Source organism: Erpetoichthys calabaricus, chromosome 13, assembly GCF_900747795.2.
Source record: "Erpetoichthys calabaricus chromosome 13, fErpCal1.3, whole genome shotgun sequence".
Classification (NCBI taxonomy): Eukaryota; Metazoa; Chordata; class Cladistia; order Polypteriformes; family Polypteridae; genus Erpetoichthys; species Erpetoichthys calabaricus.
This window is the reverse complement of record NC_041406.2, coordinates 74,607,607-74,623,212: the sequence shown is the minus strand read 5'-3', so window position 1 is coordinate 74,623,212 and position 15,606 is coordinate 74,607,607. Positions and strand designations below refer to the sequence as shown.

The window sequence follows — 15,606 nt, the reverse complement described above, 5'->3', positions numbered from 1 at the left end:
TAGGAGAAAATATATAAAAAAATTGTTACAATGCAACTTTCAGTACATTCATTTAATTGATTTGTAAACTGTTGGTCAATTTATGTAAAAGAGAGGTGGGTAAGAAATATTACATTTTTTTGTCCTCTGGGAGCAAAAAGAACCATAGATGGGGAAAAACATGTTTGAACAATCATAAGTGAATTTGTGTGAGATGGCTTACATAGATTACCAGTGAAACGAGACAGTGCAAAGTGTGCCCTGCTCCAGTTTTTCTTTGATTAAATCATTTTATACTTGCAATGAAGGACAGTGTTTTCAAGTATCATATTCATGTGAAAGCTGTAGTTTTATGTGTATGTTTATGTATGAAGATGACAGTGGAGGGGACGCTGATGCACGCAGGTTGCTACTGCTCCTCCCTGTTAACAACACTTTTCCTTAAAATTTGCATTTACCTTGCACTTTTTGCACTTCTTTCACTTTCTTTTATTGTATGGATCCAATTGCCTTGAATTGTATTGATTTTGGATTTAATTTTGTGGACTTTGCCTTGACTGAGTTTGCAGCCTCAGGGATAACTGAATCTTTCTGTGGTTAATTGGATGAGACTTACTTTTGATTACCTGCTCCTGATCTGATGCCAGATTTAAATTTTTTTTTTTTTTTTTTTTTACGAGGTGGTGATGTTCTGCCTCCTTTATTATACTGTAATTGATATGCTGGATTACTGTTGATTCCTTCTATATGTGTTTCAACTGCCAATGACTGAGAAATTATCTGATGTTTACACCTGACTGCAGCTCCGGGGTTATCACAGCTGTAATACTCTGTCATATGTATGTGGTTGTATATTCAAACTTCCGAATTCTGGTGGTTATCTTCAAGTAAATTTGTAATATCTCCTACTTTGCTTTTTCTGGATTTTTTTGCCACTTTATTATCATTGCTCATCTACGCCGCCCCACCCCACCCGTCTCACCTATTCCGCTGTGCTGTGCTGCTTCTTTGCTACTGTCAGATAACTATTGTTCTGTACTATAATAAAATACACTTGTGACAAACTCCTTCATACTAAACAGTCTGTCCAGAGCAAATTTTCAGACTAGAATGTCCTAAAACACACAAAATATTTACATCACAAATCAGGTCTCCACCACTGCCAGGCTGTGAATGAAATATTCACCAGCACCATTTGCTCAGGAGTACACCATCCTATTCATGGCTTTGGAAATAAGAGCGTCAGTGTTTCAAATTTTCAATATGCTAAAATAACCTGTGGCTATGGATCTGTGTACAGCGAAACCTTAATGATGCATTGTTTAATTCAAGATCTCTTAATGTTAAAGAATTCATTAGTATCAGAATTTATTACAGACTCCATACACTCCAAATGCTATGCCTTAGAAAAACCTGGCAAAACACTAAATGATTTTAAATTTACTTCACAAAGGCCAGCAACTCACGACAAGGTGGAGGGGTCACAGTAATTGCTAAATCGGAGTTAAACATCAAAAAGCCTAATTTATTGACCATTGTCTTTTGAGTGTCTGGCTGTTACAATAATAACGAAATCAGTTCCTGTGTTACGTGTTCTCTATCATCCTCCAAAACACAATGCGTCTTTCTTATCTGATTAGACTGAACTAGTTTCACACTTAAATTCCCTTTCCCAGAGAATCATTCTTTTTGTTGAGTTAAATATCTATATTGATATTTCTATATTTAAACTGAGGAATGAATTCCTATCCTTACTGGACTGTTTTGACTTGGTGAAATGTTGATTTTCTTACCCACTCTGGTAGTGATATATTGGACATGATATGCACATCTGGCTTATCCGTCGGCAGCACTTATAGCAGTGATTTTCACTGTCTCATTACCTCTCCCTCCTCTTACCTGTAAATGTTGATTTTCTTTCAGAAACCTTAAAAATATCTGCCCCTCTATCCTTGCTGGATCCATCTCTGAACCTTTTCTGTCTTCCTGGATTCCATGACGAGTAGACAGTCATTTACTGCTATAACACAGCCCTTCATTCAACACTAATTAAAACATCTCCTTTAAAACATAAGGAGGTTGCCTTTAAATGTTCAGATTTATGGTCTATGAAAGCAGCTGGCCGACGCCTTGAGAAAATGTAATATAAGACTGGCCTCACTGTGCACGTCCAGACTTTCTCTGACCATCAAAGGGCTTACAGGGATGCGCTAACTGCAGCCAAGAACACCCATTATGGCAGAATAATAGAAAGTGGTCATGATTACCTGAGGGTTTTGTTCTCTGTAGTTAATAAACTACTTACGCCTGCATCTGGCCCAGTTACCTCATGTACCAAAGACTATAAAAGATTCCTCCATTTTTTCCATAATAAAATTAAAGATCTAAATAATTTGACCAATACATATCCGGGATCCATTTATATCCTTCCTGTCTTCCCACTCCATCCAGCTCCTTTTCTAAATTTTCACCAGTCACATCTGCATTTGTTAATGACTTGCTTTGTAAGATGAGGCTGACTACTTCAGTACTTGCTTTATTTATTGATGGCCTTAAAATATTTTGTTTGTGAAGCAGTTATGGGTACGATTCCACCCTTAAAATACAAGGAAAATTAAGTGGGCAATTATTTAGTCTGCAATATTTTCTTCACACAGAAAACTATAGACACATGGAATAAGCTACCAATTACTGCCATAGACAGTAGGACTCTAAGGACATTCAAAACTCAACTTCATGTTACTTTGAGGAATTAGGCAACTAGAACTGGCAAGCTTTATTGGCCTGAATGGTCTGCTCTTGTTCAAGTTTTTCTAACGTTCTAGTCACCTACTTGAGTAAATTCATAGCATGTGTTATCATCCATCCATCCATCCATTGTCCGAGGTCGGGTCGCGGGGGCAGCAGCTTGAGCAGAGATGCCCAGACTTCCCTCTCCCCAGCCACTTCTTCTAGCTCTTCCGGGAGAATCCCAAGGCATTCCCAGGCCAGTCGGGAGACATAGTCCCTCCAATGTGTCCTGGGTCTTCCCCGGGGCCTCCACCCGGTTAGACGTGCCCGGAACACCTCACCAGGGAGGCGTCCAGGAGGCATCCTGATCAGATGCCCGAGCCACCTCATCTGACTCCTCTCGATGCGGAGGAGCAGCGGCTCTACTCTGAGCCCCTCCCGGATGACTGAGCTTCTCACCCTATCTTTAAGGGAAAGCCCAGACACCCTGCGGAGGAAACTCATTTCAGCCGCTTATATTCGCGATCTCGTTCTTTCGGTCACTACCCATAGCTCATGACCATAGGTGAGGGTAGGAACATAGATCGACTGGTAAATTGAGAGCTTCGCCTTGCGGCTCAGCTCCTTTTTCACCACGACAGACCGATGCAGTGCCCGCATTACTGCGGATGCCGCACTGATCCGCCTGTCGATCTCACGCTCCATTCTTCCCTCACTCGTGAACAAGACCCCGAGATACTTGAACTCCACTTGGGGCAGGATCTCACCACCAACCCTGAGAGGGCACTCCACCCTTTTCCGGCTGAGGACCATGGTCTCGGATTTGGAGGTGCTGATTCTCATCCCAGCCGCTTCACACTTGGCTGCGAACCGATTCAGAGAGAGCTGAAGATCACGGCCTGATGAAGCAAACAGGACAACATCATCTGCAAAAAGCAGTGACCCAGTCCTGAGCCCACCAAACCGGACCCCCTCAACGCCCTGGCTGCGCCTAGAAATTCTGTCCATAAAAGTTATGAACAGAATCGGTGACAAAGGGCAGCCCTGGCGGAGTCCAACTCTCACTGGAAACGGGTTCGACTTACTGCCGGCAATGCGGACCAGGCTCTGGCAACGATCGTACAGGGACCGAACAGCCCTTATCAGGGGGGCCGGTACCCCATACTCTCGGAGTACCCCCCACAGGATTCCCCGAGGGACACGGTCGAATGCCTTTTCCAAGTCCACAAAACACATGTAGACTGGTTGGGCAAACTCCCATGCACCCTCCAGGACCCTGCTAAGGGTATAGAGCTGGTCCACTGTTCCGCGACCAGGACGAAAACCACACTGTTCCTCCTGAATCCGAGGCTCGACTATCCGACGGACCCTCCTCTCCAGGACCCCTGAATAGACTTTTCCAGGGAGGCTGAGGAGTGTGATCCCTCTGTAGTTGGAACACACCCTCCGATCCCCTTTCTTAAAGAGGGGGACCACCACCCCGGTCTGCCAATCCAGAGGCACTGTCCCTGATGTCCATGCGATGTTGCAGAGGCGTGTCAACCAAGACAGCCCTACAACATCCAGAGCCTTGAGGAACTCCGGGCGTATCTCATCCACCCCCGGGGCCCTGCCACCAAGGAGTTTTTTGACCACCTCGGTGACCTCAGTCCCAGAGATGGGGGAGCCCACCTCTGAGTCCCCAGGCTCTGCTTCCTCATTGGAAGGCATGTTAGTGGGATTGAGGAGGTCTTCGAAGTACTCCCCCCACCGACCCACAACGTCCCGAGTCGAGGTCAGCAGCGCACCATCCCCACCATATACAGTGTTGACACTGCACTGCTTCCCCTTCCTGAGACGCCGGATGGTGGACCAGAATCTCCTCGAAGCCTTCCGAAAGTCGTTCTCCATGGCCTCCCTGAACTCCTCCCACGCCCGAGTTTTTGCCTCAGCAACCACCAAAGCCGCATTCCGCCTGGCCTGCCAGTACCTATCAGCTGCCTCCAGGGTCCCACAGGACAAAAGGGACCAGTAGGACTCCTTCTTCAGCTTGACGGCATCCTTCACCGCCGGTGTCCACCAACGGGTTCGGGGATTGCCGCCACGACAGGAACCAACCACCTTACGGCCACAGCTCCGGTCAGCTGCCTCAACAATAGAGGCACGGAACATGGCCCATTCGGACTCAATGTCCCCCACCTCCCTCGGGATGTGGTCGAAGCTCTGCCGGAGGTGGGAGTTGAAGCTACTTCTGACAGGGGGCTCTGCCAGACGTTCCCAGCAGACCCTCACAACACGTTTGGGCCTACCACGCCTGACCGGCATCCTCCCCCACCAGCGAAGCCAACTCACCACCAGGTGGTGATCAGTTGACAGCTCCGCCCCTCTCTTCACCCGAGTGTCCAAGACATGTGGCCGCAAGTCCGATGACACGACCACAAAGTCGATCATTGAACTGAGGCCTAGGGTGTCCTGGTGCCAAGTGCACATATGAACACCCCTATGCTTGAACATGGTGTTCGTTATGGACAATCCGTGACGAGCACAGAAGTCCAATAACAAAACACCGCTCGGGTTCAGATCGGGGGGGCCATTCCTCCCAATCACGCCCTTCCAGGTCTCACTGTCATTGCCCACGTGAGCATTGAAGTCTCCCAGCAGAACGAGGGAGTCCCCCGAAGGTATGCCCTCTAGCACCCCCTCCAGGGACTCCAAAAAGGGTGGGTACTCCGAACTGCTGTTCGGTGCATACGCACAAACAACAGTTAGGACCCGTCCCCCCACCCGAAGGCGAAGGGAGGCTACCCTCTCGTCCACCGGGGTAAACCCCAATGTACAGGCTCCAAGTCGGGGGGCAATAAGTATGCCCACACCCGCTCGGGTGTTATCATTTTTCCATATTTAATTTCTCTTAAATTAAGTGATAAAATACACAGGCTTCATTTTAACAACATACATTAATGCAAAATATACAGCTTGTACTTCAACAATATACTTTAATCCCATTTCATTCCCTTACAGTGTGTATAAATAACCTATGTGTTACTTACAGAGCTGTAGGAAAACCCAACATGCAAAATTCCTCACTGGTGGTTTGCCACCAGAATCCTTTGCCACAACGTTACTACATGGAACCTTCAAAAAACATTCCTGAAGATATAAAAATTGGAACTTACACCATCAGGCATCATGAAATGTAGAGTGTAGCATCTGGGAATGGTAGAAGACGACTTAGGCAAGAAAATCATGAATGTTAAAAGAAATGTAAACTATTGTAATGGATAGTCAGATTAGAAAATGCCAAATTCACATTAAACTTGACAGCCTTGTATTATAAGAATTTATTTTCAAATGTTTTAATTTTATGTATGGGGAATGCTTGTAATTAGTTAACTGTTAGCTTTCTAGTTAAACATCTGTGTGCTTCAGCCTTTCACAAATTTGGCATAAGATGAATTTGTTCAAATGTTGTATTAGTGTGTTTACAATCCTACCTTACCAAACTTTGCATGTCACCTGATTGTAATTTGTGTGTTTTTTTTTCTTCTTTTAATCATTACATTCACAGCATAACCATTAACTTTATAACTTGTAAATGTTTTTTTCTGTAGTCAGTCTTGTGCAGTTAAAGTAGAATGAATTATGCTTTTTCTGTATCTGATAGTTTAAGAAATTTATATAGTTCTCTATTTTTGATCATTTCATGTTAATTCATTATTGCAGTTTCTAAATGTGCAAGATCTGATCTAGTTAGTTATTAATAGACAAGTGGAAAATGTTACAAATCCACTGTTTTTCTAATAATAACGGTGCCTTTATGCTATCTTTACAGGATTCTTGCCACGGCTGATCAAAGTCGCCCCTGCTTGTGCCATTATGATAAGCACTTATGAATTTGGAAAGTCTTTTTTCCATAACTACAACAGTGAAAAAAAACTTGGAGAACTTCACTAGTCCTTGAAGACAAACATCCTGCCATACCATGATCGTAGTAAATAAAAGGAGAATACCACTTACAGTATTGTGATGATGCTGTTGTTTAAAAAAAAAAAAAAAACTGTGAACCTAAATTATATTTTTAAAATTGTTTTATTTTTGTTATGTAAAACATTTAATTATTGAGTCTATATGTAAGCAGAATAATTATGTAAATAACAAGTCTGACAGTCACAGATCATTGCCAAATGTTTTTATTAAATACTACAGAAAATAAAAATTTTAAAATATTTTACTGCATGTATATACCGCTTCAAAATTGTATTTACTTAAATTTTAGATCATATTAAAATGGATATCAAAACTAAATAAGTATTCTGGATCTTTATTAAACATAGTTTACATTTCTTGATTATTCATTCCTCCTTCCATCCATTTCCAGGCTCTTTTTCTTTCGGCTGCTCCTGTTAGGGGTTGCCACAGCGGGTCATCTTCTTCCATATCTTTCTGTCCTCTGCATCTTGCTGTGTCACACCCATCACCTGCATGTCCTCTCTCACCACATCCATAAACCTTCTCTTAGGCCTTCCTCTTTTTCTCTTGCCTGGCAGCTCTATCCTTAACATCCTACTCCCAATATTCTCAGCATCTCTCCTCTGCACAAGTCCAAACCAACGCAATCTCGCCTCTCTGACTTTGTCTCCCAACCGTCCAACTTGAGCTGACCCTCTAATGTACTCATTTCTAATCCTGTCCTTCCTCATCAAACCTAATGCAAATTTTAACATATTTAACTCTGCCACCTCCGGCTATCTCCTGTTTTTTGGTCAGTACCACTGTCTCCAACCCATTAAATATAACTGGTCTCACTATCATCCCATAGACCTTCCCTTTCACCCTTGCTGATACCCATCTGTCACAAATTACTCCTGACACTCCTCTCCACCCACTCCAACTTTGTCTGCACTTTCTTCCACATTCCTTATTGCTCTGTACTGTTGATCCCAGGTATTCCTCACCATTCTACTGACCTCCCTCTCATTTACACACATGTATTCTGTCTTGTTCCTACTGACCTTCATTCCTCTCCTCTCTAGAGCATATCTCCAAATCTCCAGGGTCTCCTCAACTTGCTCCCTACTATCGCTACAGATCACAATGTCATCAGCAAACATCATAGTCCACAGGGACTCCTGTCTAATCTCGTCTGTCAACCTGTCCATCACCATTGCAAATAAAGTGCTCAGAGCTGATCCCTGATGTAATCCCACCTCCACCCTAAATGCATCCATCACATCTCTTCAGCAGACCTCACCACGGTCACACTTCCCTCGTACATATCCTATACAACTCTTACGTACTTCTCTGCTACTCCAGACTTCCTCATACAATACCACAGCTCCTCTCGAGGCACCCTGTCATATGCTTTCTCCAGGTCCACAAAGACGCAATGCAACTCCTTCTGGCCTTCTCTAAACTTCTCCATCAACATCCTCAGAGCAAACGTTGCATCTGTGGTGCTCTTTCTTGGCATGAACCCATACTGCTGCTCACTAATCATCACCTCACTTCTTAACCGAGCTTCCACTACTCCTTCCCATAACTTCATGCTGTGGCTCATCAATTGTATCCCTCTATAGCTACTACAGCTTTGTACATTGCCTTTATTCTTAAAAATAATGATGAGTTGGATGAGAAGTTGGACATTAAGGAGAGAGAAAAGGACCTGTACTGACTGGCTAGACAGAGGGACCGAGCTGAGGAAGATGTGCAGCAAGTTAGGGTGATAAAGATGGAAACATACAAGTGAGAAGAGTGTGTAGAGCAGAAGGTACTTTTGGGACCTTCCTTAATGGGATGACACCAAGGCAACTGCAGATTCGCAACACCACAGAAACAACTACAAGCTGATCGCTGCTGTGCGCAAAGCGCTGATCGCCTGATGGGAGATGCAGGGATCATTATAACTTTGCCATTGATCTGGCCCCGACCCTGCCTGTTTGCTGTGTCTGTGTTTAATAGAATGGTACTACAATAAATAACCTTGCTGTTCGTGTTTCGAGTTGGATTTGCTAAAGTACTGAGACTCAGCCTCGTCTTTAGGGTGCAAGACATCGACTCACGCATCACACCAGTTTCATAACCAGCACTTTGTCTGACACTCTTTTCAGCTCCAAAATACTCTTGACATACTGTTTCTTCAGAATAACTCCGACTCCATTTCTCCACCCATCCACACCATGATAAAACAATTTGAATCTCCCTCTGATCCACCTGGCCTTACTCCCCTTCCATTTAGTCTCTTGCACGCACAATATATCAACCTTCCTTCTCTCCATCATATCAGCTAACTTGCTCCCCTTACCAGTCAGTCATACTGACAACATTCAAAGTTCCTACCCTCAGTTCCACTCTCTTTGCCTTCGTCCTCTCCTCCTGCCTCCAGACACGTCTCCCCCCTCCTCTTCTTCTTCAGCCAACAGTAGCCCAATTTCTTGCCAGCACCCTTTTGGCAAACAGCGACAGCCGTTGTTAACCCAGGCCTTGACCAATCAGGTATGGAAATCTGTATTGTCTACATATTTATCTGGCAAAATTTTACACCTGATGCCATTTCTGACGTAACCCTCCCCATTTATCCGGGTTTAGGACTGGCATGAAGAAACACACTGGTTTGCGCATCCCCTGTGGCTGGGTTTTTCGGCTCTTACTCCCAGTAATATTAGGTACTGTACAAGTCTGTCATTGTAGCAAGACAAAATGAAATAACTTTCTGACGATTTTAGTCCTAAAAAAACTCTTCTTTAGTCATTCGATATGTACATAAGTGACTACACAAAACTAAGAAAGTGGACACCGACACAAAAAAAAGGTTTGCTGTCTGATAAGAATGGCCGCTTCCATTCTAATTAATTCAAAGGAAGACAGGGCCTGCCTGAGGCTAAATATCCAAATGACAATTTCTTTGTTTCATTCCACACTAATAGAAAGTTCTTACACACATGAATGTAGCTCTCAACATAAAAAGAGTCCTTTCTATGTTTAAAAAACCATGTTACATTGACGTTACGCCGCATGTTTTCAGAAAACTCGGTGCTTACAGTCAAGCAGAAAATGACAAGGATTATTACCAGGTTCATGTAGTATATTTGAAATAGTGCGTATTCATCTTTGTAATAAGTTGTTTTGAAAGGTATTATGAACAAAGTAATATTAAACAATGCTTCAGTTATAACTGGTTAAATGATTCAGTTGTTGTAAGTAACTGAGTAATGGAGTTTTGTATCGGCACAAAAAGAGAGTGATTCATAAGGGGAGTACCTCAGGTAAGCTGATTTATCTTTTAAGTTCTATAATTGAAGTCATTCCTGGTTAGTATGGCACCAGAGAGTCACTATGTGTTGCATTTTGGTTGGACTTGTTGATAACAATTTCACAATACTCATGGTAATATTACTGCTACTAGAACAATAAATACAGATAATTTTATCCTGATGCCATTTTATGGTCAAATGGGTAATGTGTTTCTTTAACAAGAGTTTAAACAAAATGCAATGAAATGAAAATAACTAAACATTGTAATACAGAGATTAATATTAACTGACTCCTTTGTTGATAAATTATTATGCTTTTGTGGACGAAAAAGGCACACTGACAACAGGCAGATAATATTTCTTTAGTTCTCTTTATTATTCATCCGGAGTCACAGTAAGTAGAGATTCAAAGAGCATAACTTATTGCCGCAAAGCTCAATTTGAACCCTGATCAAAAGTCAGGAGGGGTTTTTTATACTTCAGCATCTCGTGATTAATAAGACAGAAAAACATCCTTATCATCTAAGTAGAGTTAAACAATATGTCTGTTGAGCTAAGCATTATCTGTGTTCTCAACGCTAAGCACAGGAGAGACGCCTTGCATAAACTACATGTACTTTTCTGCAGCCTTGTGACCTTGTCCCTGAGACATTCACTCTGAGAAAGGGAAAACAAGAAAGAGCTCAGATTTTATTCATCTGGACACTATTTCTCCTGAACCCTGGAATAACATATTTTTGTTAGTTCATAAGCCAAGCGTCTCTCACTGGCAAGTTATTAATTAGTTGTTATAAAATTCTAATTAACTATACATGGTGCTGAGGAGAACATTCTTCTTCTACACTTTCATATGTAGACAAAATGTCCAGTAGTGAGACCAGCTATGTTATATGGGTTGGAGACGGTGGCACTGACCAGAAAGCAGGAGACAGAGCTGGAGGTAGCAGAGTTAAAGATGCTAAGATTTGCACTGGGTGTGACGAGGATGGACAGGATTAGAAATGAGGACATTAGAGGGTCAGCTCAGGTTGGATGATTGAGAGACAAAGTCAGAGAGGCGAGATTGTGTTGGCTTGGACATGTGCAGAGGAGAGATGCTGGGTATATTGGGAGAAGGATGCTAAGGATAGAGCTGCCAGGGAAGAGGAAAAGAGGAAGGACTAAGAGAAGGTTTATGAATGTGGTGAGAGAGGACATGCAGGTGATAGGTGTAACAGAACAAGATGCAGAGGACAGAAAGATATGGAAGAAGATGATCCGCTGTGGCAACCCCTAACAGGAGCAGCCGAAAGAAGAAGAAGATGCAGACAAAATGTGTTGAAAACCATTCCGTTTCCAAGCACTGCTAAAGGTTTGTGGCTGTTATTCATAAGAAAGAAGGGTTCACATGCACTTTAAGGACATTAGCCATCTTTCTCATTTGCAACTTTGTAACTCAGGCAAAGAGAATGCAAGTTTATTCTAACAGTGTACCAGCATTTCGTGGGCCTCTGCTGATGTGTGGCAGAGCTACGTAGCTGTTTGTTCATGTTGAAACACAACTGGTGGTGATCTGAATTAATCTGATAATGGGTTAATCAATTTTAGTGAAAGGACAGTAGTTTATCGGTAGGTTTTGATAGCATAAGAAGGATGAAAATCCATTTCTCACCATTGTTCAATACAGGAAGGTAATGCTTGATGTGCAAGATAGTCCTTAATTCAATAGCAGAGACTCCAAGGAAGGGCTGAGATGGCTCACTGACAAGAACTCAGGCAGTGCTAGGAAAGCAGTTGGGAACATGCGCTAAGCTGATTACCCCCCACATGACGAACCATCCGGATTGGGATCCGAGTGCAGCCATGCAACACCTCAGCACCACACTGAACAGCATGAGGTTTTTGTGTTTGTGCCAATCCTGCCACCAACCCCCAGGTTTACCCTGCAAGTTGGAGGACCTGCTTGCGGGGCTGGATGAAAATTAACGTCATACCCAGGACGGAGCAATTACAGAGCAGAGTCACTTCTCGTGTTTATGGGATTCGAACTGGCAACCTTACGATTGTTGGTGCGGATCCCTAGCCTCAGAGTCACCGGGGACATTAAAATGAATTTTCTTGACCACAACACATTTGAAATTAAGGTGGTCAAACTGCTCAGTCCATAATTTGACTTAAGACTTTTCAAGTGAGAAAAAAGGTCTGATTGTTAGCTTAAAGATACTAGAAATGCAGGATGAAGATGCATTCAGAGAAGTGAAATGGTTGATCACTAGCAAATACAGTGGTGTGAAAAACTATTTGCCCCCTTCCTGATTTCTTATTCTTTTGCATGTTTGTCACACAAAATGTTTCTGATCATCAAACACATTTAACCATTAGTCAAATATAACACAAGTAAACACAAAATGCAGTTTGTAAATGGTGGTTTTTATTATTTAGGGAGAAAAAAAAATCCAAACCTACATGGCCCTGTGTGAAAAAGTAATTGCCCCCTGAACCTAATAACTGGTTGGGCCACCCTTAGCAGCAATAACTGCAATCAAGCGTTTGCGATAACTTGCAATGAGTCTTATACAGCGCTCTGGAGGAATTTTGGCCCACTCATCTTTGCAAAATTGTTGTAATTCAGCTTTATTTGAGGGTTTTCTAGCATGAACCGCCTTTTTAAGGTCATGCCATAGCATCTCAATTGGATTCAGGTCAGGACTTTGACTAGGCCACTCCAAAGTCTTCATTTTGTTTTTCTTCAGCCATTCAGAGGTGGATTTGCTGGTGTGTTTTGGGTCATTGTCCTGTTGCAGCACCCAAGATCGTTTCAGCTTGAGTTGACGAACAGATGGCCGGACATTCTCCTTCAGGATTTTTTGGTAGACAGTAGAATTCATGGTTCCATCTATCACAGCAAGCCTTCCAGGTCCTGAAGCAGCAAAACAACCCCAGACCATCACACTACCACCACCATATTTTACTGTTGGTATGATGTTCTTTTTCTGAAATGCTGTGTTCCTTTTACGGCAGATGTAACGGGACATTTGCCTTCCAAAAAGTTCAACTTTTGTCTCATCAGTCCACAAGGTATTTTCCCAAAAGTCTTGGCAATCATTGAGATGTTTCTTAGCAAAATTGAGACGAGCCCTAATGTTCTTTTTGCTTAACAGTGGTTTGCATCTTGGAAATCTGCCATGCAGGCCATTTTTGCCCAGTCTCTTTCTTATGGTGGAGTCGTGAACACTGACCTTAATTGAGGCAAGTGAGGCCTGCAGTTCTTTAGACGTTGTCCTGGGGTCTTTTGTGACCTCTCAGATGAGTCGTCTCTGCGCTCTTGGGGTAATTTTGGTCGGCCGGCCACTCCTGGGAAGGTTCACCACTGTTCCATGTTTTTGCCATTTGTGGATAATGGCTCTCACTGTGGTTTGCTGGAGTCCCAAAGCTTTAGAAATGGCTTTATAACCTTTACCAGACTGATAGATCTCAATTACTTCTGTTCTCATTTGTTCCTGAATTTCTTTGGATCTTGGCATGATGTCTAGCTTTTGAGTTGCTTTTGGTCTACTTCTCTGTGTCAGGCAGCTCCTATTTAAGTGATTTCTTGATTGAAACAGGTGTGGCAGTAATCAGGCCTGGGGGTGGCTACGGAAATTGAACTCAGGTGTGATACACCATAGTTAGGTTATTTTTTAACAAGGGGGCAATTACTTTTTCACACAGGGCCATGTAGGTTTGGATTTTTTTTCTCCCTAAATAATAAACACCATCATTTAAAAACTGCATTTTGTGTTTACTTGTGTTATATTTGACTAATGGTTAAATGTGTTTGATGATCAGAAACATTTTGTGTGACAAACATGCAAAAGAATAAGAAATCAGGAAGGGGGCAAATAGTTTTTCACACCACTGTAACTACAATTCACAAAATTAAATAAAACGGGTGAATGCTTTCCATACTTGTGCCTCATTAGGAAGAGCTTTTCCGTTTCGTTTCACTAAGAGCGAAGTGAGAGTAACGAAAAGAACAACTGTTATTAAAACGGGGCGAATGCGCCTGTTAGATGAAGACACTGCAGACATTTTTCAACAAGGGAAAGAGTCGAGCAATGAATTCCACGAGTATGACGAGGATGGCAAGTTTCTGTACCTGCAAAGGAGCAATACTGCAAATGCCTAAAATTACAGGAGAGATTATTGCATCCCATTTTTAATACTGGACTGTTATCATTTAAAATCAAAAATCCAAATGGAGGGTGATTGTGTCCTGATGGTGACAGGTGAAGATGTGAGGCAGCTCAGTCTTTGGCATCAATTAAATATTACGTGTTTTCTTTTTTTCCTCAACTATTTCTGCATCTCGGGTTAAGCTAATATTTCTAAAATGGCTTGGTATGAGAAGGTGTGACTATGCGAGCGTGACAGTGCCCTGGGAAGCAGGTGCTCGTGGTGTGCCTCTGACTAATTCTGGCCGAAAAGTTCAAACCCCTGGTGACCCCGTTAAGTATCCGGAGAACTAAGTGTGTTTTATATCATTAACATGATTTACAATATCAGATTTGCCTTCTGATGTGATCGCTTCTTCCCGTTTCCATTTTTTTTTGTTTTCAATTAAATGACAGTGATGAACAATAATCAAAAAGAAAAGCTCTGAATTCTTAGAGTGCTCAGCATTTGAAGAAATGATAATCCAAACATGTCTGCAATGCTTTGAAGAACAGCTAGTCACAGGTCGGAGCTGATGTTTTTTTCAGCTCCAGATAATGTTAGTCAACGTAAAGAGGTGTGAGATGTGACAGATGAGCAAGTCAGTGACTGACTAAGTACAGTGGACCCTTGACTTACGAACTCAATTCATTCGCGAGGGCTGGTTGTAACTCAAGTTGGTTGTAAGTCAAGACTATTTTTCCCATAAGAAATAATGGAAATACCCATAATGTGTTCCGAACCTCCCACAGCAACACTTACTTAACCTTTTCATAATAAAAAAAGGGTTGTATAATGTGTATAATTTACCAAAACACCAATAATTTTTCTAATGTACTAACCAAAAAGTTATAAAAAGTGCCTAGCTTACCAGAAACAACAATTTCATACTGTACTCACCATTTAATTTGACATCTTTGGGCTGCAGGAAGGTAGGAGGAGGAGAATGAAGTGGAAGGTGGTTATTGTTTGGAAGGAGCCTCCTTATACAAATCTTTTCTTTGTAAAATTGTCGAGATGGTGGATTTCAACATGCTGTACATATTAGCGAGATCGGTCACATGAACACCACTCTCATATTTCCGCACAATTTCCTTCTTTGTTTCGATTGTGATCGCTTTCTTTACCTTCGTTACCTTCTCTTTCTTCCTTAGCAATTATCGAAAAAAAATTATATAAATCACTGCACTGACCGGAATTATGTCCACAAACACACGTATCTGGGCTCCGACTGACGCTTACAAACGCTCTCGGCTGTTTGTTTACAATCGCGCAAGCGGATACACGTGACCGCATTCGGGTCGTAATGCAAGACGTTGGTTGCAATTCAAAACAAAAATTTTGGTTGTAAATCAAGTTGTTCACATGTCAGGCCGGTCATATATCAAGGGACGACTGTATATTAAAATCATCCTTGAGAAGGGATCTTAATTCAGTGTTTAAGTTCAAGAATGGATGTTAGTGGATGAAGATCTGATGAAATTCCAAAGGCCTC

General features: G+C 42.3%; 2 protein-coding genes across 2 annotated transcripts in view; one reads left to right on the top strand and one right to left on the bottom strand.

The window, feature by feature from the left end:
• The window catches only part of slc25a40 (solute carrier family 25 member 40), a 47,701-nt gene extending 40,705 nt beyond the window's left edge, over nucleotides 1-6,996 (top strand). The window contains exon 11 of the mRNA XM_028817133.2: nucleotides 6,521-6,996. Within this exon, the coding sequence (XP_028672966.1) occupies nucleotides 6,521-6,642 (122 nt within the window). The 3' untranslated portion in view covers nucleotides 6,643-6,996. The remainder of the gene's footprint in view (nucleotides 1-6,520) is intronic.
• Nucleotides 1-15,606, bottom strand: part of dbf4 (DBF4 zinc finger) — a 95,717-nt gene that overhangs the window by 68,634 nt on the left and 11,477 nt on the right. The gene's annotated exons all lie outside the window — the stretch shown is intronic.